At 37.4% G+C, this 27,337-nt stretch overlaps 1 protein-coding gene across 6 annotated transcripts in view; it reads left to right on the top strand.

Moving 5' to 3' along the window:
• Positions 1-27,337, top strand: part of CDK14 (cyclin dependent kinase 14) — a 384,029-nt gene that overhangs the window by 107,178 nt on the left and 249,514 nt on the right. For all 6 annotated transcript variants that reach the window (XR_011005641.1, XM_068211387.1, XM_068211377.1 and 3 more), the window contains one exon: positions 24,277-24,371. Coding sequence is in view for 5 of the 6 variants with exons in the window: in XM_068211387.1 (XP_068067488.1) it covers positions 24,277-24,371 (95 nt within the window). In the remaining variant the exon portion in view is untranslated. The remainder of the gene's footprint in view (positions 1-24,276; positions 24,372-27,337) is intronic.

The following is a 27,337-nucleotide window of genomic DNA, read 5'->3' as shown; positions in this document are numbered from 1 at the left end:
CCTCTAGTAAAGCAGTAAGAGAAAATAGCATTTCTACTCGGTGCTCCTGAGTGGGATGCTATATGATGTTAATCTGTGGGAAGTTACAGGCTGAAATCCTAAGCAGTGGTCATGCTGCGGGAATGTTGTAGCTGCCTATGTACAGGGAAGCATATTGTTACTGTTGTGACAGCAGCAGAATGAAGCTCAAATTAATACAAAGCTACAAAGGAAAAAGACTAAGAGAAGTGGGAAAATGAAGGAGTTAAATATGGAATGTGTGACTGTAGAGACAAGCACTAACTTGGTTGAAACTGTAAGTGGAAGGAAAAGTGAAAAAAACCCTCCAACTGAACAAAAAACCCAGTAAAGCTGTGTAAGGAAAATGTTAGTTAATTTTAAGGCCTAGGAGAGGTTTAGTTGAAGCTTCAATTAAAGCTTATAAAGCAACTCTGCTTTTACAGCAGATAGGGGTTTGTGTCTTCTACCATCAAAGTTACACAGGTTTAAATGAAAATAGGTGAATGTGGCATATTTATTGGTGCAGTTCAGCTCACTATTGAATTTCTAGATCAAAATTTAAAAGTGGCCTGTGCTAAATGTTCTTTCAACTTGGCCTGAGTTAGATGTACCAGCTTATTGTATGCAGTTTATAGGATGTTCCTCTCTGAATTTAATTAACTTAGTCTGAGATAATCTAATTTACTTTTGAAGAGTCCAAGGAAAAAAAAAAAGAAGGATAAATGAGAAAAAAGCATAAATGATTTGGTGTATATACTTGAGTGGGATAAATCTATGAGATTTTCTGATAACATTTTTGTGAGTGATTCAGGCCACCATATTACTGCTGTGGGCTAAGTGTGCCTGGAACAGTGCTATCTGAGACACTGTGGAGTCTGAAAGACGTTTGCATCCTATTTTCTTATTTAAAATAAATTTGGTAGTGTACAGATTAGTGAATTATTTGTTTCATGTGTTAGTGCAGTTGTGGTTTATCCTTTTTCTGTAATGTTCATTATCAACTGTTCAGAGATGGTTCAGCATCAGATTTGAAGTATTATTAAACCCACGGCAGCCAGGAGAAAAGTTCACTGACCTTAACTTTTATCTCAGATATTTAATTCCCTTAATTTCCTGCAGAATCATATGTTCATCTAGTCTAAATACTAAACTGTGTGATAGATTCCAATTCTGGGAACAGATTGATTTACAGTTCTGTAGTTATCTTTTTTTCATTCTGGATAATAATATTGCTTATATCCAGCATGACAAAGATTTTGCGTTTTGGAAACATATATAGACAACCATCCCTTGGCTTTATCAGCACCTTGCTTCTGAGCTTAACTTGCTTACTGTGTTCTTTTCTTGGGTAACAAAATTCTTTCTTTCCCATCCCAGTCATGAAAACTTTTTTGCATTTGTTTTTAATTTTCCATCCTTGAAAATATTGCCATTTACTATAGCAATAAAACTCTATTCCAGGGTTTTAGTATATAAAAATGTTTCATTTCCCATAGGTCTAGATGGTGTTTCAAAGCATCATCCAGTTTTGTAGCTATTTTTGTACTTTTTCATTTAAATGCCATGATTGGGCAACTTTCAGTTTGGTTTTCTTTTTATTAATTACTGTATTTGTATGTTGTCATTTATATGTATTTGTACCAATTTGTGTGTCACATTTAAAGGTACTCATGGGACAGGCTTTACATCTTTGATTTGACAGTTTCTCAGATACTACTCTTCCATCTACTTAAATGTCAAAGGCTGTCGTCTAAATGCCACATATGGATAGCAGCATGCAGAAATACAACATAAGTGCTCTGGAAGCATCTGCTGTCTTCCATTACAAAATTACAAAGAATACAATTGCTTAATGATTATTTTTTAATTTTTAAAGAGCAGTTTATCGTGCATATTGAATAAGTTTATTTTGTGAGTTGTGGGAGAACACTTAGTGCATCTGAGTGCCAGTATAGAGCATGGAAAAGAGATGCTTAACTCTTAGCCACAGAACATCTTCGGAAGTCTTCAAAGTTTTGGGCCTCTGCGTCTTTATCTCATGGTGTGTGGTAGGAGTGAATCAAGAGGAGGCTGCCAAGATGATTAGAGGGATAGAGGGGATAGCTTTCCTGTGGGGAAAGGCTGAGAGAATTTGGTTTATTCAGTCTGGAAAAGGGAAGGCGTAGGCGTAGGAGTTACCTATTTGCAGCCTTCTAGTACCTAAAGGTGCCTACAGGAAAGACAAAGAGGGACTTTTAGCAAGCGCATGTGGTGACAGGACACAGGGAAACGGCTTTAAACTGACAAAGAGTAGATATTAAGAAGAATTTTTTTACTGTGAGGGTTGTGAGGTACTGGAACAGGTTGCCCAGAGAAATTATAGCTGTCCCATCCCTGGAAATGTTCAAGGCCAGTTTGAATGAGGCTCTGAGCAACCTGGTCTAGTGAAAGGTGTCCCTGCCTGTGCCAGGGGGTTGGAACTTGATGATCTTTAAAGTCTCTTCTGACCGAGGCCATTCTGTGATTATAATAGAAACAAAAAATGAAAATCTGAAAGAGTCTCTAAGAAAGAAATGAGAGTTCACATTTATTCCCCAGGATTTATATATTTTATATTCTATATGTGTGTTATATAATATATTTTCTATATTATAATATATTATATATTATCCTCATATATTTATACCAGACAGCCTCTTTGAAGATGGGAGGTTTTCTGAGGCCTCCCTTTCTGAAATTGTCCAGCTGGAAGGGATAAATCTTTACAAAACTTTTATCTGTAGAAAATCACAGTGGAATAACTGCTAAGAAAAGAATACAGGGAAGATCAGGAGTTTGCCAAGGGAAAGCTCTTACCTGAGTGAATGTGTAATTTATTGCCTGGTGTTCCTAACTGCTGCACAGTGGAAAACAGTGATTGGTGTTAACAATGCTGCAAGTGATGTAAAGTAGCTGAGCTTTTGTATTATCCTGGAGAAACAGCAGATTCTGTACCTGTAACATCTAAGGAAGAGCTCCAGGAAATTGTATTTTGACTCAGTAGGTATAATTCTTGTGACTTCATCCTGCATTATGACCTGAGTTATTGCAGGCACTCCCCAGCTCAGTGATATGTAGCGTAATGGTCTTTTCAACACTGAAGTCAACAAATGACCTCATGGCACTGGTGGGATGACTCATGGTCATAAGCCTCCTATTTGTTGTATTAGAATAGGTCTGGAAGATTGTATGCCATGAGTCAAGGTCACAGTGAAACAGTATCTGCCTATATTTTTTGAAGAGTTATTGGTTGATCTACTGGTAGAAGGTAAACATGAAAATTGCAGTGAAAATCCTGTCTTCATCTTCCAGTAAAGAATATATTTTTTTTTTTTAATTGGAAGTTAAATCATCCACTTACGTAAAGTAGATCTATTAATTTTATTCAGGGTTGGTTTGGCTGTTTTTTTTGTTGCGGTTTTTTTTCTTTTTTTTTCCTAATAAGGAAGCTTAACAACTGCTTTCTTTTTAGTGATAGGAGTTTGGAGGACTTTCAGATTTCCTTTACAAAGCCCAGTCAAGAAATTTGAATTTCCATAACTGAAATGCTTAAAAGCTTCACATATCTCTGGCTCAACAAGCCTCAGGGAACTTCAAGAGATTATGTTTAAGATTATGGAGATGTAGCTATTCTGAGTGTACATGTCACAAGAGTTACTATTGGGGTTTTTGTGTCTATGGTTTAGAGCCTGAGGATAAGCTCACTCTCCCCAAAAGCCACATGGCTTTGGAGCAGTTAAGTTAAAAAAGAAAAGGACAGTAGCTTGGCTGTAGCTTGGGGAGCCTTTTCATGGCCTACAGAGCTGGCAGAGCTGGTGCGTCTGCAGGCTAAATAGCGACGGCTCAATTAGCTGTAAAGTCCCGGCAAAGCCAGTTGGGCTTGGAGTCATAACAGCTTTGTTTTTCAGTGTTGTTAAAAATAAAACACACAAGCCAAGAACCTCTGGGACACTGTGTCATTGGATATTTAAGGGCAAGAATATTCAAAAATAAAGAAACTCCAGCAATTTTAATTTCTCTGTCTGGTCTCTTTCTCTTATGGTCACCCTGCAGCTTTATCCAAACTGTGGGTTTCCTTGAGTTAAAAGAGTTCTCAAATTAAGACAGACTGGGCTTCAAAAACTGCAGTACATCTGGAAAAGGATGTACTAGGACCTTTTCCATGAAATTAAGTCAACTTTTAAAATTTCCAAGACTTTTGGAAGTTACTTATTAAATACCCTTTCATGTTGCAGAGAAGTGTATACTATTTCTTCTTGAACATTAATAATAGACAAAATGCTTTTAAGTTGTGGAGGTTTGTTCTGAATATTTTTTTTGATAGCTCAGATTTTCAGCTATGTTTCATTTATGCTTTCTCCTGCATGTGCAGTTGTGTATGTCTAGGAGTGTGTTAGATCTTTGGCAATGTGATATGGAGCTTGGAAGCAGCAGGAGTTTCATCTTTACTCTTGTTTCCCTCCTGCTGTTCTCTCCAACTCTGGCTGCTAATTTTTTTTTTTTTACTGACTGTATTCATTTGCTTTTCCTTGAAAGCGGTTGGACTGGCTGGCTGAAGCGGGTGAACTGAATTCTTTGTCATCTACGATGAACATGGGAGATCCGATAGTTTTCTATACAGTGCAAGTTATGATGTTATTTTATCCGGCTTTTTAGTGTGTCCAAATTACACTGTGCTACTTACTTCTTTTTGGTGGGCCACATAGGGTGGTCAGAAATGGTAGATAGAAAACGTCTGTCCAGTTTGTTTCTTTGTACTTGACTATTCACAAACTGAACATAGTATTTCCTTTTTTCCCCTTTTTTTTAACCATCTAACAAATTAGGAGTTTTCTCAATTAGAAAACCTTCAGGAGAGCTGGGATTACATAAATATAGCATAAATTTTGGTGTTTCCCTTTGAGAATCATGTTATAAATTTTAAAATCTATAATGAACTGCCATCATCTAGGAAACGTGTCGTGCTTTTCTGATAAGTACAAATGCAAATTCCAAATGATCCAGTTTCATAGAACTAGATTTGTTCCACAGAATATTCCATCCCCTCTGTCCTCCTCCCATTCCCCCTCCAACATTTTATCTGTGGCCTGCTGAGGTGGAACACAACTGTATCAATTGAATCTTTATTCAGTACTTTTGATATTCAGGCTGTGACCTTCTTCTGGCTTTTGTTCTTGAGAACAGTTCAAGCAAGAAAAGAATGAGGTGACAATTTAAAGATTTTTTTTTAATATGATCATTTTGCTGTCAAGAATTCTTTCTTCATCCTTGTTATGTTAACTTAATGGCAGACCTTTCAGGCTCTGCCCTACTTCTACTGAAGAAGTTGTCTGTGCATCCTCATTGCTCACATGGGAAGTGTTGGAGAAGGGATTTTGTGCCAGTTCCAGCACTGGAATGTTGCAAATCCATTAGTTCACAAGTGCTATTGAAACCTTCTTAGTATGGCTTTTGCTTACAGTTTCCTCTGACCTGAGGTTCTGGGCTGTCTGACTTGTCTTTTTGCCCCTGGGGCTTTCTGGATTGAGCAGATTTCTTCTGCTCAAAAACTGTTTCTTCTCTTCCCTGTTTAATGCAGAAGTTGGAACTGTTGCCTTATAGATTCTGATCTGCTGCTCTTCTTGTCCCTGGTAGTATGACAAGAAGGGTAGAAAACACATGACAATCTCAGAATTTGGAGAATACAAGAAGGCTGGCAATCCTTTCTTTGTATATAAAGATAATATGCATCTATAAGTCATACAGAACCCTTATGCAGCCCTCATGGCTTTCTTGTTTGAGTGGAAGTTGTTGAGAGTCTGTCTTTTTATGCTGTAGGTAAAGTTAATGTCCTCTTACAGCATATTCTGCCACCAAAAAAAGTAGAGCTAAGTTAATCCTTCTCCAAGTAGCATTAGTTTTTACCTTGTGACCATATCCTGGATGGAGCAGATTGAATTGGTAGTACAGAAACCAGCTTCTTAATATGAGAGGAGGTGTTAGCAAGTGATGGCATGTTTCAAGTGAAACTGCTTGGAGACCCTCAGGTACCCATCCAAGTGCCAGTATCTTTCATGGCCACCTGGTGAAATAAAAATATGATATCTCTGATGTTGAGGCAAAGAAATGTCTCCTGAACCTAGCTAGTTCTTCTAATTGTTTTTTCTTTGTCATATCTCTCTTTTGCAGAAGGGATAATCTAGACAACAATATAATTTAGCCTTATAATGAAAGTTGTGACTTCAAATCTGCACAAAGACATTTGTCTTTGTCAAGATCTCTGTGTGTGTTTTTCTACTGCTGTGTCCTGGATTTCAAAAATACCAAAGCAGGGTGGCAACTCAGTGTTCGAACCAGTTTAGTCAGCTTCAGTTTTATCCATGGTCTTTTTAACATGTAAAACTAATAGATGACTGTGGTATCTCAGCAAAATTGGTTTCAACTTTAGGTAAAGTACAAAATAAGGACTTTAGAAGGTTGTTTGGTTTCCTTGTGTTACAGCTCTCCCCTTTGAAGGAGATACACCACTGCATATATGGAAAGAAGTGTATGGGTGCATGTGTGTTGTGCGTTCATGTGTCTCCTGTCTTTTTAAGAGTTAGAAAAACAATTGATCCTGTCCGTCAAAGAGCAAAATCCTCTGTGAAGGGTCACATACTGCCTTTGATCAACCCATAGAATGTCTAATGTGAGTTGGTTATGTACCCAGGTCTGGATAAAGTAAAAATGCTTCCTGTGAAAGTTGTCCATCTTCATCAAAAGTCATGTCTGAGACATGCCACCTTCTTCTTGCTACTGAATTCAGTCATCATTCATAAACATCATCAGAATAGTTTTGTGAATTTCTAACACAGAAAGTTTGTGAATGAATTATCCTAATTCTCTTGATGTGTATAAATAATTTAAAAATTGTCTTGGTTCTTCAGACACGAACGTAGCAATGAAGATGTGCATGTGCTTCTGCTGGATCCACAATATCTTTGCTTTCAATGCTTTTGTCCACAGCACAATAAGTACTTTTACTTCCTTTGAGAAAAAACCCACTAGTATACTTCAAATTTTTAACTTATTTATAAAATTAAACACCTTTAGTCTCTACAGATACAAGAAGTTTCTCTTTTAATATCTAACAAATCACTCCTATATCAAAGGGAAAATGACACTTATTTTCAAATGATGGGGCCATGGCCTAAGTAGAGACTTGCCAGTTGAGAAGATAGGCAGCCTGAGTGGATGAGACTACTGCAGCATTTTGTTTTTCTGCTTTTTATTACCATCTTTTGTGGTAATGATTCAATTCTTCTTTAAATATGTTGTGTATACAGGGAAGTAAAAAATCCCAGTATGGTAAAATGCTATGTATAGTTCACAGTAATTTGCTGAAAATTTTAGGCATGAATTGTTTCTAAACTGAAATAGGTGAGAAATATTTTCAGCAGCTTACATCTTTGTACTGGCATAAAATATGGCAGCAACCACTGTAGTCATTAAGAAGCACTAATACCATTCTCATAGGCAGGAAAAGGTCAGTTATAATCAAAACAGTGAAAAAAGTGGTAGAAATACATCTTATTTTAAAGATATATATGTGAGACAAAATATATTCCTTCTTTTCTGTTTCTTCACAGGCTCCTTTTTTCCTTTGGTCTACCAGCTGTCAGATGCTGTAGGCACAGTTGTCTGGGTGAGACCATTCCTTCGGGAGACAGCACTGCTCTTTTTTCTCTTTTGTATTTTACTGTAACCTGAAGATTGTGCTGCAAGCATTTCATTTCAGTTTTTCAGTTTTTGCTTGGAGAGGTGTGAGATTATCTTTCAGGAATTATACAGAATTGCAATACAGGCTTCATAATGGGGTCTCTTCTTCCAGCATGGGTGAAGTTCCTGCTTTCAGGCTTTATAATCAATATGAAGAGAGCAGCATTTCAATATTAGAACTTGACCTTTACTGTCTTCTTCAAAGCAATGAAAATGAATATCCACATTATTTTACTTCAGAATGTTCCCCCCGAGTAAGCAATATTAAAAAAAAGCTGATAATGTGTCGCATTTCTCTGCTGAGATGAAGGGGAACTGGATGGTTCAGAGACTGGTAATAGGATGTGTGGCCTTCCACCTCTGACCCATTTACTAAAATATAAGCCATGACAGTGGAGTGTAAAAGTCATCACTATGAGATATTCAGCTGTAGAATCTGGAACTGTGTATTTCTGAATTTTTGAGGTCTGAGCCACTTGTAAAAAACTTCCACAGCTTCTCAGCTGGCAGCAGATTTAGCTGGAGCCAACTGAAAAGTGAACTTAAAACAAAGTGAAGGAAAATATCCTTATTGTAAATAAGGATATTTTAGGTGTGCTAAACCCAGTGATTTGTATCTGTTCTGATCTGATATAGCTTGTTTGTTGTATGTGTTTTGTGGTGCATGTTTCAGAGTTCCCTTAATCAATGCAGAAATGATATAGACCAGTTTTCTTTTACTTTGGGGTGTTAGGAGGAACTTAATGTAAATCAGGATTCTCTCCTCTGGGTTTTGCCTTGAGGAGATTCTCAAAACTGGCACCATCAATGACAGGTAGTTTATGTTATTTAATTTTTTGACTTGGACCTCATGTGGAAGTTTCCTAACACCCTTTTTGGGGTTTTTTTTGTCTATAGGCAACTTAAACTTCAGGTTAGTTCTCTGAAGCCTGTCTTATTTGTACAGCTAAGACCTCAGTTGTACAGCTAATTGCGTTAATGTACAGATAATTAGATCCACAGGTTTTACTTAGCCTTATTCGTCAGCTGGTTTTCCTGACCACAGCAATCAAGGAAGTCAAGAGGGTGGTAGAAATGTACCATCAATGTAACTTTGAACACAGGCTGACTGCAGTGCCAATGTGGCTGGTTTCCATCTGAAAATGTCCTCCCTTCCCTCATATCTCCTAGAACTTGAGAGAACAAAGTACTGTAGTATGTTAAATGCAACTAATCGGGGGAAGAAAAGTAAATCAAAACTGCTTGCAAACTAAAAAGAAAAGCTTTTCGCACATTTCACATACACATTCTCACTCACTTCCCTTTCCCCCTGTTTCTCTGAAATCAAGGATGCATGCTTGCTCTTTTTTGTGCTCTGAGGCTCAAAAAACATGCTTAATAATGGCAAGGACATTTTCATGCAGGCATTCACTGGATTGTGTGAAGGTTTTATTAAGAAAACAGGAAGACATAAACCCCAACTATATAGCACATTATTCTCTGGACAAGATAAAAATTTGCTTTTGTTGTTTCATTTCTGGTTTTTTCAGTGCAGCAGTGCCTACATTGCCTCTGCTAGGAAACTGCCAGTTCCCAAAGGGGCATCTAACTCAAAGCTAAACCCAGCAGGTTGCAGGGCCATTGACAGAAAGCTGAAGAAACTTTCTCACTTCTCCAGGTTACTTTATGTATTTCTGGTTCTAAAAGATATTTTTCACTTTGCAATTACGTGTTTCTCAGAAAGTCTTGGTTATAAAGCTGACATGGTTTAAATACTGGCTTGGCATCAAGGTTTCTAACAGAATTAGCATTTGAATCACTTGAGGCCCTATTCACAGAACAGAGGACTATTTGCATAATCAAAAATGCTTTATTTTGCATGCCAGTGGAGAAGCTAAGGGTTGTAGCTGGGGCTCACAAACAAAATTCAAGTGATGGCATGGATGTGTATCTGAATGCTGCTGACTCTCAGTCTTGCTTGCACAAATTAATACAAATCTATATAAAAACCAAAGAAAAAGTTTTGGAGCAATGTCTAGTCTTCATGAAAAGTCTGATGAAGCAGGCATTGTGTAAGCTATCAGTGTAAGGATTCGATAGACTTCTTACTCTTCCAAATGGAAATGAATTTTGGGGCACTTATAGTGCTGGGTTGTTGCAAGACAATGGATGTCTTTCTAAAGATATGCTCAGTAAAAATTTATGCGCTTGGAAATGGCTTCTTCTGCTAAGGAGGTCAAACTGAATAACCTATAAAAGCGTAGATCTGTGGATAGTGTGTTCAAGACTTTACCACCTTTCTGTCAGATTTCTGCCAGAAGTCCAAGAGGCTTATGAATTGCATTAATAATGGTCCCATCTTGCCATCAGCCCATGCATTCATGTTTTTCATCCATTTTTGTGGCTGTGGACAAGAAAGTAGAATGTCACATTCAATTACATGTGAATAACTCCTGATCACAGTTCGAGGGCACAAAGCAACTTCTGACCTCTCTGAGGCAATAGGAAACATTTGAACCTTTAAAAACCCCCTTAAATATCAGGAGATTTTATTCCTTTAATTTTTTTCTAGACTGAATTTCTGATGTGTTGTTACTCTCGAATCAAGTTCTTTAGTGATATTTGGATGGCAGAAGTTTTAGTTCCACAGAGAAATTTGGTTATAATAATTGCAGCTTCTGATTATTTAATCTTAAAAAAAGAGTATGGTGAGATCTAGGCTTTTTCTTACTAATGTATGTCAATTAATTCAATATAAAAATTTTTGAGGCATGATATGGATTCAGTTCATTTAGTTAAAAATACACTAATTAAAAGCTAGAGGTCCAAATAAAAAATAAAAGAAAGTGAGCTTTAAAGTAAATCAAAACTATCTTCAAAAATAGACATGCTCCTGAAAAGACAATCTGTATTTTTGAGCCTTCAGTATCATACAGTACAAAGTTTTATTCTGGTTTCTGTGTTTGTTGTTTGCTAACCTCTGGACTAAAAGTATGTCTGAGATGCATCTACATCTGGAAACTAGACTAGAAATTCCATTAATCTTGGTACCTAGTATTTTAGGCTTCAAATTACTCCAGAGTCTAAGTGCATCATTAATAGAAGTATCTTCTTTTCTGTACATTGTTTTGGAGCAGTCAGCAAAAGGTGAGTTTAGTCTGGGTCACACACCCATGTTCTTTGCAGAGTTTGCTGTTTTTCTGGTTGACTGAAGTGCATGAATTTAAAGTTGAATTTCCCATTCATTTGTTTTAATTACAGAGGCCATTAACCTTGTAAAATCATTGACAGTTATGAATCTACGTCTTTGAGAATTATGTAAACAAGTTTATAAAAGCTTCTCAAGTGAAATGAAAGCCAAACTGTATACAAGGACAAGTTTTTTTTAACAGCACTTGTTAAAGCCCAACAAAATGTTGGAAAAATACCTGCAGATAATCATACACTCTTTAATGACAAAGACACTGCTGTGTTTCCTATCATGTGTAGCACTCATTGTACAGTTAACATCAACGACACCTTCAAGATATGGATATGTGCAACTGTAGTTTCTTCTCAGGTAAATGGTTCTTAATATTTTAGAGGTAGTTTATTGTGGTCAGAGAACTTTGGGAGAGGAATGTGTTTTACTGCCTCAGACCAGGTTTGTTTATCTGTGGAGATCCTGTCAGTTTGTTCTAAATATTATCAGGCTGTCATATATAAGTTTCTAAACCAGCTGGGGGAGAGAGAGGCATTTTGATGGACCTCACAGTGTCTGTGATCTGTCATCACTGGGGTGCTGAGCCCTTATTAGAAATAAATGAGTAAGGTTCCTGTGCCTGTTTGATTGACTGATCTTTTTTTGTAATTTTTTTTAATATTTTTGTTCTACTTTCATACGGTTGGAGCTATGTGAAATATTGAACCATATTGTGAATTTGGGGAGTATGTTTAGCCTTGTGAATGTTAGCACTTTAACTGCCACTATTTTAATATCAGTATCTGAACTGGAATGTGCTGTTAGAGTTTTCAATTCTTGATTTTTAGCCAAAACTTTCTGGCACATGTTGGAACAAGGATTTAGTATTCCATATTTATCAATTTCTCTTAGAGGTGCAGTTTACTGTTGCAGAATGTCTGATATAACATACACACTAACTAGCCATGCTAAAGGAGGAAAAAGATTCATTAGTGCCTATGGGTACTTCTGTAATTCCTGTGACCTTTTTTAGGTCAGAGTGTGTTCATTTGGGAGAAAAACGTGGCTGATAAAAATTTGGTGGCTTTGTTAAGTCATTCTTTGATTTACTTGGCATGAGGTGATGAGGCAGCAAATCGCTAGTAAAGAGTTCCAAGGACTCTACAGTGATTGAGCTGTGTTTTCCAGAATACTAAGATGTTCTCACTTTAGTTGTAGAAACCAAAAATGTGTTTGCCCTTTTGCAGTGCCTCAAAATACTGTTGCAGATCAGCTATCTTCAAGAGTTGCTTGGAAAAGGATTCTTTAGAGAAAAAAACACGTTCCAAAGACTTTCAGAGGTTCAGAAACTACTTCAAAGCAATTATGGCTTTGCCATATTACTGAACCTTGGTCTCATGTGTGTGAAATTGTTGCTTACACTGAACTTAAAACTTCAGTGCACTTGCATTACACTGAAGAGTCCTCTGTTTGTGTTGGGCAAGTTTGTTTGGGATCAGCTGGTGAGATAGCATTTCATCTTCGACCATGTGATAGTGCTACATTGATAAGGAGATTATATGCAGTAGTTTTGTGGTGTTCAGGTCCCATACTGGCAACATAGTCGAACACTGAGTGGGCTAGTCCAGTTTGTGCTTGGTCAAATCAAATTAACAGCTGAAGTTTGATGTTTCTCCTTGCTTGCTTTCTGCAATTAAAAAGGACCTCATCAGGAAGAGTTTCTGCTATACTTATTGATTCAGCACTCAATCTATTAGTATTTCATTAGCTTTGTCTTTCTAATTGAAAAAGGAAGTTATAGAGAAGTACAATTTAGGCACGTTGTCGTGCTTCTTCTAAGTCTTGCTGCATAAGGTCCCCTACTTGTTTTCTGTTCCATTTCTCTTCAGGAACAAGAAACTTCTTGCCTCTTGTGTTTGGTAAGCAAGGCACTTTTTTGTTTAGCTATAACAATAAGCAAGAAGGATTTAAAGAGGCAACTAAAGAATTGTCTGTATCTCTAGGCTCATGTACTATGTGGGATGATGAACCAGGATTTAAACTATTGGATCTTGGATTATTAGCTTGTCCTAAGCCTATGAAAGTCTCTTTGTGAAACTGGCTTTTTAGGTAGCAATTTTCAGTGCAGAGGTATAAAACTTCCTGCTTTGCATGTAGCTTTGTTTTTGGATTTTTTTTCTCATATTAACAGTTATAAACTCTACATGTATTATCCATGCATTTTTGTCCCCATTTCCCTTCTGTATTTGCTCTAGCCTTCTTGTTTCCCTTTCTGACATGCTCTGGCAGCCTGGAGAAGACTTCCCCACTGAATGCTTGGCACTGTCTGTACCTGGGCAGTGGTAGGGAGGAGAACTAGGAGAAATGGAGGTTAGGAATAGATGTTGGTGTGGGCATTGCACCAACTATCACAGGAAGTTTGGAAGAATGCAAATTCAATGTCATTCAAAGCAACACCAGAGTAAGAAAGCAATAGTAGGAAGAAGGGAAGGGTTGATGACTTTGGCTGGCCTCAGTCAGGAGCCTATGGCATGGAGAATGGGGAATCTAATTGGACAGGACTAGCATTTCCCACCATTTTTTCATTAGCAGAGTTGAAGAGGGGGGAGCAGAAGTGGAGTACAGTACTTGGAGATGCATTCAGCCAAAACCAGGTTTGTGATTGAAATTTTGGGGAAACTGTTAGAATTGTTCTCCTGATAGCCACTGTCCTATCTATAACTGGTGTTGTACTCCAGATTTCTTGGGTCGGACAGGGAGGATGGATTCTCTGGGAGATTTTAGCTGCTTAAGTGCAGCTTTAAAGTACAATTTTCCATTGACTAGATGTAAACTTTGAGAAACTGGGCAAATTTTCACTGAAACTAGAAAAAGCATTTCCTTCTTCTGAAGTCTAACTTTTGAAGGCCACCTTTCAATGAATGAGTTCAGAGAAGTGTTTGAAAAAAAGGTCAGCAACATTAAAGAGCATATTTGTTCTCTAGTTCTCTCTTGGAAAAGATCTGACCTGTTTTGACTGGAACAAACACTGTTAGGCACAAATTGGAAAAGATGAGGACATTTGTTTAAAGTCTGTTAAGGTAGCAGTGCCATTTTAGAGGAACAGGTACTTTAAGAAGCAGGGCTATCAATTTTGCTACTGTCATTGTTAATTACTGTGATTCTATAAAAAGAATTCTATCTGGAAAAGTAAACAGAAAATTGCTGTAATTATAATTGATGAATGACACAACAGGATGGAAGAACTGAGTATATTTTCAAGGGGGCTGGATGTTTTATATCTGTATGTAGTAGACAGACAAGCTGTTGAGTTGTCCTTTAAAAAAAAAAGTCTTACCACCTGTGGTGTTAATGGGTTATGCTCAAAGATGCTTTTAATGTGTTTTCTCACATTTCTTAGGAGTGCTTTAATTATGGCATTGCTCAGAATGGCTTCCAGTATGATTTAGATCCATAGTTTGATCCATGTCATGCATCTGCACAGGTAATTTTGAATCTGTACTTGAAAATTATGGGTATGTTTTTAGCAAAAGTAGGAGGATAGAAATCACTACCTTACCTCAACTAGGCCTCCTCTGAGCATCACTTTGCTTTTGCACCCTGTCACTGTCAGCTATGGCTGTCAACTCCGTGAAGCTGAGACATTCCTTCAGCTCATCTTTTTTGTTCTGGCACCTCTCTGGCTCTCTATGAGGGCCAGCTGCTTTTTAAAGAAACATACAGGACTTGCTATCTTTTGCTTAAATGAAAATTTTGGTCCTGTATAACACATATTTCCAAGCTGAACAATGTCCCCTACCTTTCAATAAGCACATGCTGCTCTAGAGAGTGCCATGATAATAACAGGTCTCACTGTCATTTAAATGTAAATTTCTAAAGTTTGCAGTCATACTGATTTGGATACAGTTACATTCTGAGGCGAATAAAGCAAAAATCCTGGGACTCCCTGTTTTTCTGTTTCCTCTTCATGCTTGCACTTTGAATTCAACTAACACTGTTGATGGGTACTATGAACTGCAAGAGTAAATGACAATTCAGTGATGGGGTGAGAACCAAGACAATACCTAGAGACCACAGGGCAAACCAGAAGGAGGAAAATATATCTGTTCCTTGTGAATTGATAGGGCCTTCACATGTGAAAAAACACTTAAAATGTATTTTCAGATTATGTGCTTGCATAGTGGATGTCCAGCAATGTTGGCACCAGAGGGCTTTATTGGTCATGGTAAAGCATGGCTGTCCATTGCCAATATAATCTTTCAACTAATTTAGTCTGGAAAATAATTTAACCCTTGATGAGTTTTGCTGCTATAGTGTCTGCAAGCTTGCTTCATCACTATTGCTTTTGTCATGGTAGAAATTAGTTTACAAGTTACTTGAGGGAATATTGCCATTTTGTATTCTGCATGCTTAGCATATTTTTAGATGGGAAAGAAAAAAAATTAAAAATTTTATAAAAGGCATCAAAGAGATCTAATCTGAATTAAGATTATTTCCTGTCTTTAAAGATGTTTTTAAGATGTTCTAGATATTATTCATACATCAATCATTCTAATGATGCTTAAGAGCCTAATAGTTCATTATTTTGAGTTGCTTTTTAGGGCAAGTTACACAGTAACTGCATTTCATTTGCTTCATTATAACATTTTTGTTCTTTTCCTACATACACTCCATGTTTTTCTCTTTTCAGGTACAGAACAGTATGCCTTATTTTCACTGTGATAGATTTTGTTTACTAAAATAGTTGTAAAAATAGTTGTTTGCTAGCTTTCTACCGAGTCTGCCTTTCTTTAGCATCTAAACCGTTCCACAAGAGACGCAGCAATGCTATGAGCATTCCAGCTTTATTTTCCACTTATGGGCAAAGAGGCATGTTGAGCCTCACCCACCCAGAAGAAGAAAATTGACATGATCTTTTAAAGACTCCTGTCTCGCTCCGTTTTTGAAAAATAGCAAGACATATGCCACAAGCCTTTTTTTTCTGCTGCCTGAAGTGTGTGCTGACAAATGAGTCTGCTTTTCATGCAGCTTTTTTTTTTTCTGAAGGAAATGGCCCACTGAGAAATAGAGCAAAAGTAATTTTTTTTTTAAATAGCTTTTCTGTAGAATTCCTCATTTGTAAGTAGTGTCTCAAGTATGCTGGTAGGCAACTGAGTTTCATGTCAATGCAATTTAATTATTTCCTATGATGTTTTTCTGTCTTCTGTGTACAAAAAAAAAATATTCATTGCAGGTACATAAGGTTAAGTGATTTCTTGTCATATTGATGCATTGGTAAAAGTGAGTAACAAAATGCTCATTGACTTCAGCAGAGCATGAGGTTCAGTTCTGGTACTTGGTTGTTTACTCCTTCATTTGAACAAGGTAATACTAATATTGCAGATACACCATTTAAAGCAGAGGATCTTTATTATGGTTGCAAAGTCAGTTGTTAAGAAATTGTCAGAATTAAGTTTACCTGTGAAAACTTAATTTGGTCTCTCTTCTTCTACTGTTCTTTCCTTAATTACACAACAGCACCATGTTTGCTCCTGCTGTGTGATCTCTGCCCGTGTCAGAAGATGATCGATTAATTTAATTTAATGTTCTTGATGGGTGGCTCTAGCTATAGGCACCTACTGTGCATTACTAAAACACAGATGGTTTTGAAAATTTCTAGAACACTAGTCACTCTACTCTGACTACTTAAATATTTGTTCATCTTGTCAGCACCCCATTTGCCAAGAGTCCTTTTAAATAATGATTTTGAGATGACTTTCAAAGTACTTGCATAATGCTGGGTAATATCAGTGTACAGTGTTGCTTGGAGTTCTGTAATAATTGTATGCACACTGCTGTTCTGGTAAGTGTGAATGAAGATCAAAAGTTGAAATGTTCAGAAAATGGGGAACATGGTAATATTAACAGCTTGAGTGACTTAAAGCTATGCTTAGTCAGTGGTAAGGTAAGGGTAAAGATCAGGCTGATTTTCTTCTGACTTAGATCTCGTAGAGTTTTCACCTTCTCTCATGAACGGGCAAGATCCTTCCACTGTATTTATTCAATCTGTAACACAAAATTAAAGACCTGAGAACAGTTAATGGGTACGAGAACACAAGTTGGTCACTGCAGGAGAAGTTAGGCTGTGAATTTGCAGGTTGTCAAAGTGTGAGAGAAATGCAAGATAGATGTGAAACAGCTGCGAACTGAAACCCTGGCTTATCTCGTGGTAGTGACATCAGGAATGTGTATCTCGGAGTTCGCATTGTGGTAGCCCCTGTAATTGTAGTCCATCTCTGTTTTGAGTGCTTAGCATGGCCTAGCATTACTTATTTTAATTTGGATTTTTGTGTAAGTAATGTTCCAAGTGTTTAAAAAAGCAAGTGGAAATCTCTCTTACATTTTCTGGTGTTGCATGTGCACTCCAATGTTTCAATATATTTGCTAGCTCTCATATGAGCACGTCTACTTGAACTGAAATGTTAACTGGTACTTTGAAGGGTGCTTCTGTCTGTAGACTGAAATTGCAGGAGAATGAGGAAAACTGCCAGACACTTTCATTGATTCCTGCTGAAAACAGTGGGAATCTTGGGTTCTTGTATGAACATCAGTGGAGAATATATGCTAGTGTCTGCAGGCTCTTGTGTACTTCCCCCAAAATGTGAGTGTTTGCCCACCTGTGCTCTGCATCCTGTCCCTTTTCTGTCTTGTCTATGTGCTCTTTCCACTTCCCGTGTTTTTCCACCTGTGAAAGATGTTCGTTTATCCTCTAGCTTTTTTTTCTCCTTACCCAGCTGTCCTAGCTTCCACTGTGGGTCGCAGCCTCTCCTGCCATCTCCCCTTTTTGGTATTCCTCCTTCCTTTCACACTGCTGATAGTCAGGCTGACCCAAGGAGACGATTTCCAAAGCTTTAACTTGACCAAATTTAGAGTAGTTTCACAGAGATGGCAAAGTATGTATTTCTATTTTAAAGGCCTCTTCCCAGATTTTTAATCTCTACTCCAAAACACTGGGTTGAGGAGTTTGTTTTTTTTTCCAAAGGGAAAGTTATTCAGTGGGTTACTGAAGTTGTTACTAAAGCCTGTTTTTGAGAGATGGGAGGAACTGTTTAGGTTGAAAACTTCCAAAGTAATCCTAAGGTAGATAGATATTTATGTGAAGACAGTGTCTGAAATTCATCACGATAACAGGGCTAAAAACTGCCAGTGATGGTTTTATAAATAGATTGTGTTATTAGTCCTGTTCATGCTATGTGTGCATCAAAAAGTAATAGAAATGTTCTATTCTTTCACATGCTACCTGCATTATAGAGTTGTTTTCTGTAAACACAGCATATTTTTGGTTTGCACAGTTTCCTCCTCTTGAATACTGAAATGGATAGGGAAGGCAAAATATGACTGGCTGCTACAAGATAAGAGTAGCACATGGTAATTGCTTTCCAAAAGAGTCTGGCTTTAATAGGATGATGTCTCATTATTTTTAACCTCCATCTGCACTTGTGTTGGAAGAGCACTGGGAACAATACACAATGCATATATTTATATCTAGAATGTAATGAAAGAGACATTCATTTCATATGGCAGCAGTCTTCTCTATAACTGCTAGAATAATATATTGTAGTGCTTTTCAGAGCTTATTTGATCAGTCCTTCCAGTGTTTTATTCCAGTTCAATAGGCAAAGAGATTTTAGCAGGTTTGTGACTTGCCTTTTGCTTAGGGGACTACAGCTGTAACAAGAAGAACCTTTGACGGTGCCTATGTGTTGTTACACACACCCTTTTTCTGTATTTCTTTTCTAAAATCATACTATCCTTTCAAGAAGGAGCAGCAAGAAGAAGTTTCACAGACAAAAAAAAAAATACTTGGTTAAAAGTTCAGGTCACTCGTGTAAGCCTGAATTGAAGCTGAGGAGGTAAATGAAGCTAATTTGATCCATGTAGTCCCTCCAGCAAAGCAACCTACAGTTGAAGGATTACCAAATACTTGCAAGCATGTGAAGCACTGTTTGCTTCCTTAATGGCAGACTGTTGGTTTTTTGACTTAATGAGAACTAGAATAAGGACTATTTGTTAGATTTAGAAGAGACTTTCATGAGGTTGGAATTAGTAGTAAAGAAGGTAATTGAGCTAAGCTCATGTAATAACCCATCTAAAGTTTTCTGTTCTGTTTTTTCTTCTTTCTGTACCTCACCAATTCTTTTGCCATTTTTTATGAAACTTCCTCCTAAAAAGTTTTCCAAGCTGGAGAGTGGCCTATATATCTTTATTGCATTGTGTCCACTAAGATCAGAATGGAAGCTGACCAATTCTGCATGTTTATAGGTATGCAGCTCTAAAATCAATTACTTGGGATTACATATGTGCTATAAATAATAATCATTCTGCAGAATATATCCTGTGGTGAGAAGATGGGAAGTTTCTGGTCAGTGTGGTCTTACCTAGGATGTACAGTTTTCACTGAATTGAATTTTGTTATGTTAGGGTTCTAGGACAGCAAAGCTATTTGCTTGCAGTAAATAATTTCAGATGGGTGAACTGGAAAATAGCAAAGTGTAGATTTGGGGACTGCATTTCTGAGGAGGAAATTACTGCACATTTATTGCTGCAAAACCAACAGAGTGCTGAATTCCTGTCTCTGTGGTAGAATTCTAAGAAACATTTTGCACACAGAAATCCCTGCTGTGTGGGAAGTGGATGAGAAGTATATGGGACGTTGTGCTCTCAGGCCAAATTTTAAAAATTGCTATGAAAGATGTATAGATTGAAAATAAGTTGCTGGGAGAGAAGCAGAACTGTAGTTTGTGCAGGCAGTAAGACATTTGAGTGTGTTTGTTCAGGAGACATGATTATACGCAAAAAAAACCCTGAATGTTTTCTCACTAAGGATGCCTTTCCAGGAGAGCTCAGAGACTGATCCCAACTGTGTATGCAAGGAAGTTGGCACTCTGACAGAGAGCACCGTTGTGTCTGCAGAGTGTGACAAGCTGCAGAATTTTAAAGATAAATTGCTTGGCTCTGAAGCACAGCAGCTTACTTGCTTTCACAGATTTGTGTTACTGACTAGAATGTGTTCTTTGGTGTCTCAGAAATCCAACAGGGCAGCAAAGATGCACAGTTGCTTTAACAGCATTAGAGAAGGGCAAGCTTCCGTGGTGTGCAGTTTTCAAAAGTATCCTGATGAGAGAAATCCTCCTGGAGTGGCAGTGAGGAAGGGTGAGCACTGCATGTAAGTAGCAGCATGAGCAATAGTTAGCACTGGTGCACAGTAATCCCAGAGGACACCCCAGTTACTGAGGAAGGCAGGTATTTTTATAGTTATACTTTTTAGAAAAATGTTGAAAATGTGGAAATATGAGAGAGCATCACCAGCAGTTGTACGTTATGGTGCATATGGGCAGCATGAGACCGAGTTCTGCGGCTGCTGAGAAATGCTTCCAGGTCACTGAAATATCAGCCAGTTTGAAAACTATGGGTTATTCTTCTGTCTAAAGCTACAGTGGAGATTTGTGATTTTTTACAAAGTGAGAATAAAATGATAGGAACTGAAAGACTGAATGGATGATCAAAGGACCATAATTAATGTTTGAGCTTAATGTACTTACCATGTCCACAACTACTATTTTGCTAGTGAAAAGATCTTCCATATGACCTGGGAGTCAATAGTAATAGTTATTTTTGTAGAATTTATCAAACAACTGTGAAATATTACTTTATGAGATACGGGAATAGCCTTTTTCAAAACACTCCCAAGCCGAGGCTGATATAAAAGTCACAAGACTTTGTTAAATGGAGTGTCAGGCTTGAGCTGATCCTGTAAACCCCGCAGGGAGCGAAGCACTGATTTACTGATGCTACTCAGGTTTTGGGTAAGAGTTGGCTGCAGTCCATCTGGCTTGCCTTGCTCGTGGAGTGAGTGTACTTTAGAATGCAGCTCATCTGGGAACAGCAAAAACCTCCTTGACCAGCACAAGTGATATGGCAGCTTGCCAGGAGCTCATAATAGATGAGAGCATTCCCTTGTTGGAAGCCAAGCCTGTGATGGTTATTCAAGCAAATGCAATGTGTTTCCTTTAAGTATGCAAATATGGTTATTAGCCCTTGATGGAAAGTGTGGAGTGTTGGTACATTTAGCAACTCAGATCATGATCTTGTGTAAAAGTCACAGAAATCATCATCTGTGATGTTGTTAATTGTTGAAGTATGTCAACAATTTGCCTTCCTTGGGTTTTACTACTAGAATTTGCTGTGTGAGACTGTGCAAACACAGGTGACAAAGAAAGCACCTGGCCATTCAAACCCATATAATACTTTGTATAAAGTGTTTTAAAAATGAATTTTAACATTCCTTGCTGCTGTTTTTCTTTAGAACTCTTTGGAGAAATTAATTAGAAGTGCCATCTGTTTATCTTACATTTCATACCAAGGGTAAAAAAAGAGTGCCAGTACTTTTGAAGCAGCATTGTATAATTTTGTTATTGAAAATACATGTTAAGAGTATAGTGAGTACTAGTACATTGGTCCCACTTTTGTGAGTTGTTGCAATGCTTTTTCAAAAACATTTTAGTCTTTTTATCTTAAAAGAAAACAACTCCGTGAAATCTGTGGGTAATAATCACTGGGTGGAGGTGGCCTTCTCTGACAGAATTGTTTTGTTCTAGAAGTTACACCAGGCACAGCATCACCTGGCTTCTCACTGAGCTCCAATAGCAGCTGTGTTGGCAGCTTCAAAGGTAAAGTCAGCCTTGTCTCAGGCTGATGCTGACATATTCTCTGGACTCCTTTTTATTCTTTTGGATGTGGATTTCTGGATTTTGTCTTTGAATTAGTGGAGTTCATCCAAAGTTCTATCCCCTTTGTGTAAGAACTTGCCCAAAAGAGGAGGTGTATAGGTAATTTGTTCTGAAAAGCTGTTTTTCTGGGAAAAACATCCATATTATGGTTCATATTTAATTTTGTTTTTAAAGTACTCTGTGGAAGAAGAAACAGCTTACCTCTTTCAGACAACTTGTTTTTTCTGTTTTTAATTTCCTCCCTGCCCCCCTCCCTTTTATTTTTTTAAGAAACAAAACTGTTTTCACAAGACAGACCATCTTAATGATAAGTCCAGATAGAAGAACATGTGGGGTAATTCTCTTACTTTCATCAGTTATATTTGTTTTCTCACAATATAAATTGGTAGTGTAATTGGTTATTTCTGCAGTGTAAAATTAGCGCAATTAAGAGGACTTAGCTCTCTGTGCTGTATTACCTACTTTATTTCACTTGGACTAATGAAGAAGACAGAAATTTCACCCTGCAGGTGATATTTTATAGTTCTTGTAATATATGGCAGATGCTGATTTATTGAGGCTGTAAAAGGGGAGAATTGGATATTAGAGAAGATAAATAAGAGTGGGGGAGGGGACAAAGGGGAAAGACAGTATTTGCAAAGACCTCGAGGTAAGCTGCTTTCAATGTACTGTTTAAGCTTTAATGACCCTTGTAGAGATTCTAGCAACAAAGTAATGGCCAGCTAGAGGAATTAAAGGCCTCAGGTGATGATCTGAACAGCAAAAGCTGACAGAGACCATAAATACTATTACAGTTCGACACAGGCTCTGCTAGGAGGAAGTTTTTTTGTTCACAGTGTCTGTGAATGTGTGGTCATTCAATAAGGTTTGAGGAAAGAGCTGGTGAAAACCTCAATTACTTCAGGTGAAATCTTCTTAGGGTTTCCCCAGGTTAAAAGTTCTTGTTTCTGTTAGAAGGTACCTTTCAAAACAGTTGTTCTTTATCTTTTGTTTGTATCCATACCTTTTTCCAGCAGCAATTTCTCATCATTTTCTTTAAGAAAACCCCAACATATCCAAATCTCTCTGAGCTTTAGTTCCAAGAAATCGTCCAAGTTCTAAGATGAGAATCCCTTGAAAACTGCTCATGGCTCTTCTTTTCCAAAAAAGGCCTCTATTTAATTTGTGGGATATTTACAGTTTCTAGACATGCACTGGTCAAATGTCTAAAATTCTTATGTGTAATTACAGTAGCTGTTTCACAGCTCAGTGGCAACAAAATCACAGCACAAGAAAGACTCCCCTGTGCTGGCTCTCTAAATAGCATGAGCTGTGGAGTGCAGGCTAAAGCAAACTCTTTTGAAATTTTCCTTATCATCTCTTCATCCAGGTTGTTGGGTTGCCTCATTCTTGGTCATAGAGCTTCCTTGCAGGTTTGCAGTCCTGTCTTCATGCAATCTGTGATGATACTCACTTTGAAGCAGCTTTATGGTATTTTCCTCTTTGCTGTCTGCCTTCTGCCTAGGATGAACTCCAGAGTTTGATGCTAAGGATGCTTGTGGAGGAAGACTGATGCAGCCAGACTCCATGTTGCTTTTGTGTTGCTTCCTAGAGTGATTAACTTGTCAAATTGATCTCCTAAAGACCAGTATGAGAGATGATATGTACTTATTTTAATTCAAAGCCAGATGACCCCTGGAGTTACCTCAGCCTGATCGAAAACCTTGAATAGGACAGCAAGGGGTAACAGTGCTGTGGAAGCTCTGTAGTTTCCTTTCTGCACAGTAAAGGATTGAGACACACATTTAGCCTTTCATTTTTTTTTCTTTGACAAAAGTAGAAGGGTGAGAGAAGAAAGTTCCACATTATTCAGTTTAGAAATGTACCACTCATTTGCATGTCTTTGTATCTATTATTTACTTGCTGGGGTGACTGATAGTCCTGCTAAGATGTATGCATGAGATGACAAGGCACTGACAACAGAATGACCTTGGTAACAACACATGGCTTGTCAGCATATATTGCTAAAATATGCCATGTCTTGTGGAACATTAAACATGTACCTTTAAAAAATATAGTGAGAAAATACCATGTATCTATTCTCATTGGCTGATACAAAAGATTCATTAAATCTCTATTTGAGAGAAAGGAGTATTATTGCTTAAACCCCTTTTCTTAGGATAGATGCTGCACTTAATTTAGACAGAACTCTGTTGTGTTGGATTAGAAGGAAAATACATGTTCTGAAAATACATGATTGACTTTTGTCTGAGAGAAAAAAAATACCTTTGAGTGTAGGAGTGCTCTTGGTGTCTGGTTGCTCAGACATGAGTGATTCACTTAGAGGAGGCTGTGTAAAGAAAGAATCTCTTGCTCCAGCTCATTTTGACCTCAGAGTGAGGCTGGGTGACCAGCAAGGTGGAGAAAATAGCATTAAATGGGAAGGTGTGATCATCAAAAACTGGATGGGTGGGACTCATGAACATAGAAGATACTAAAGTACAACTATTGATTGTCAGGTTATGAAGCTCATTTAAGTCACTAAAAAAGAGAAGAAATCAATATAAAATATCTGGATACTCTGTAAGGTAACATGTATGTTTTGCTTTTCAGCTTCTCTTTTGAAAGGATTGAAACATGCAAACATTGTGCTGCTTCATGACATCATTCACACCAAGGAGACCTTGACACTTGTGTTTGAATATGTGGTGAGTAAAGTGACTGTATGTTCTAGATATGGTCCAGAGTGTATTGAATTTTAGGGAAGTGCTCTCTTCACAATCAGTGATCTATGAATCAAGCCAAAATAACCCTTTACTTTATTCAGGAGAGTGATGGCTATAAGAGATTTTGCTTTGTAGCGGAGTAGGCTAAAAGTGAAAGCTGGATTAAGCCAGATTCAAAGATAGAGAAGTAGCTGCTAGGCTCTTGAAGGACCTTAGGCTGTTGAGTTAACTTTTCAAACTTACTCTGCTTCCTAGTTATAGTTTGTTTATTGGAGCTTTTCTTTATTGGTGTTATCAGGTAACTTTAAATAGGTGAGAATAATGTACAGGAGAACAGGACTGAAATGCTTAACAGGTAGCTCCTTGATGAAAAGCATATATCAAGTTTAAATTGTCTTTTTTTGTGATTGGCTTGTGTAGAGTGTCTTCTTATAAGTGATTTCAGTAAAAAAAAGTCTGGTGAATGCAATTTAGAATTTGTGATTTTTTAGTTTTTCCATGACTAATGCTTTACCTATTAATTAAAACTTCAATTTACATAGTAGGCAGTGTAAGGATCTAATTGTGTTGAGAGTATTACTTTCCAAAGTACTGGCCTTGGCCTCCTAATTAATCTTTTTAGTTTTTCTAAGACAAACATATGGCATTTATGTAGAACTACTTTAGCATTTAGCTGTGGAATTATGCAATGTACTATCATAATTAACCTCCCAGTTTTCACAGATGGGTCCAAGAACATGTAATTTAAAAGAAACAAATTGCTTTAGACACCGTTAGATTTTCAGTATAATATCAGTTATTGTGTTATAGTCTGTAAGACACTGTGTTTATGAAGTACAGTGATTGCTAGCATTACTCTAAATACAGCTCTGCTTAAGACAGATGGAATTATTTTGTGTGTTTCTTGGGGGCAGGCCTTACTTTTTACATGATAATGCACACAGTATCACAGAATCCTGTCTGGAGAAGCCATTCACCTTGTGTATTTATGTAAATGTGCTGCACTGCACACAGGGTGTGGGTATTCAGCTGCAGCAGCCTGCAGAGCATTTGATACAGTATTTTTTTTTTTACCTCAGGTATTGGAACAGTTATAAAAATTTAATTCCTTTTTTTCTTAAATCAGTAATTCTCCTGCTCCTGACTTACACACTGAATTAACATAGCAAAAGCCTTGATACTTAATTTTATGTAATGGTCAGTGTATACTTATTTGCATATCTTTACACAAATGCATTTTGCCGTTCCATTTATCAGCAGCTGTATTTAGCTGTATTCTTCGGCACTGGTTGAGAAATTAGATGTACAGAATATGTTTCTCCCTAAAATAAATGGATTTGCCTATTACACTAATTTCAAATTGATGGATTTTACATTTTGCGTATTACACTGATGCAAGTTTCTGGATTTTATATCCAGTAAGGTTGTTCAGACAGGTTGTTTAAGATAGGTTGTTTAAGACTCTGGCTCACAGCCATGTACAGGCACACATTAAGTTTCATGCGGTGGCACATTCTGCTGGATTCACTAAGTTGTTTTTCAACAAGGGACCAACCCTGCTGGAGGTTGCACCTTTTGGTTCCCATGGTGTTTGGTAGCTATTGAGACTGAGACTCTCATTTAGTAATGGTTTCTAGCAACTGCTCCAAGTAATATTTTAATGTTTAGGCTGATAGGCAATCTCTAAAGGTGCTACTGGGGAAGGAGGGAAGGATACTTTATTCTCTCCAAACAGCATAAGGACTGTATAATAAAGACATTGCAACATACTCCTGTGCTTTGAGATGACAACATTTCTTAACAAAATCTGTTTTCATTGTTTGGTAATGTAAAGTTATAGTCTGATCAAATAGTGAATGCTATCTGATATTGCCTGGGAATGGCCACATAACCTGAAATGAATTCTTATGGTGTACACGATACAGGTTTAAATTGCATGATTGCATGGATCTCATTTGTTCCTTTGGTTATAAAGCTTCCATTCAGTGCATGGTGTGTGAATGTGCAGAGGCAAAAATTACAATTGCCCATTTAAATGTACAAATTTTGGCTGGCTGACTATGCAATCTAGTTGTGTAATTGGTGTTACTGAGCTCTGTATCTGTAATGTCTGGTTTGTTGTTATTTTAACACCTGTACGTGGTTTAGCTCAATCATATGGGTAATTTGCACTGAAAGAAGTAAAAATATTCATCTGATTAAAATTACACGGTGGTGTACGTTTTTGAGTGACTGAATCCTAACCTAATAGGGATTGAATTTGATTTATTTCATAAAGGGATATCATGGAACTGATACAGCGTTGCCATTGATCACCATTGACCTTTTCAAACATAATAAAAGTCATCTGGGTGAGTTATCTTGACTAAATTAGGAATGAACAGTTAGTGATCCGAGAATTCTCAGAAAATGGAAACTTTGGGTTGCTAGGTTGATGGTGATTCCTTAAGGAAAATAATACTGGTGAAATGTCTGAGATTATCAGAGGTGTTTGATTTCAGCATTGACCCTGAAAGAGTAGAATGAAATTTAATTCCATGTAGCACCTTAAACTGCAAAATGCATTATGGTAGTAAGTTAAATGCTGAAAGCAGAATAGCTTCTGAAAGGGAACATGGCAGACATTAAGTTCTCTGGGTCCCACAAATTAGTTTTCTTTTAAATATGTATGTCTGTCAGATGAAGGCATGACAGTTTTTTAACTTTAGCCTTGGTGTTCTGCAAGGCCAGGAAAAGTCAATCTTTAAAAATTCTGTCTGACAGTTGAAGATGGGGAGAAATTTATTCTCCATATAAACATTTTGGTGCTGAATGTGGAGCTGTACATTTATGTGGAAGAAGAGAAAGAGCTTACTCCTTTTGAATGAAAGAACTTAGTCAAAAATAGTTTAGAATAAAGTACCTTGTTACTAAGGCACATGTTAACTCTTGCATCAGCATATTGCAAA

The sequence above is a fragment of the Anomalospiza imberbis genome, chromosome 1, assembly GCF_031753505.1.
Source record: "Anomalospiza imberbis isolate Cuckoo-Finch-1a 21T00152 chromosome 1, ASM3175350v1, whole genome shotgun sequence".
Taxonomy (NCBI): Eukaryota; Metazoa; Chordata; class Aves; order Passeriformes; family Viduidae; genus Anomalospiza; species Anomalospiza imberbis.
The sequence above is the reverse complement of the archived record's forward strand: the minus strand, read 5'-3'. Positions and strand labels throughout refer to the sequence as shown.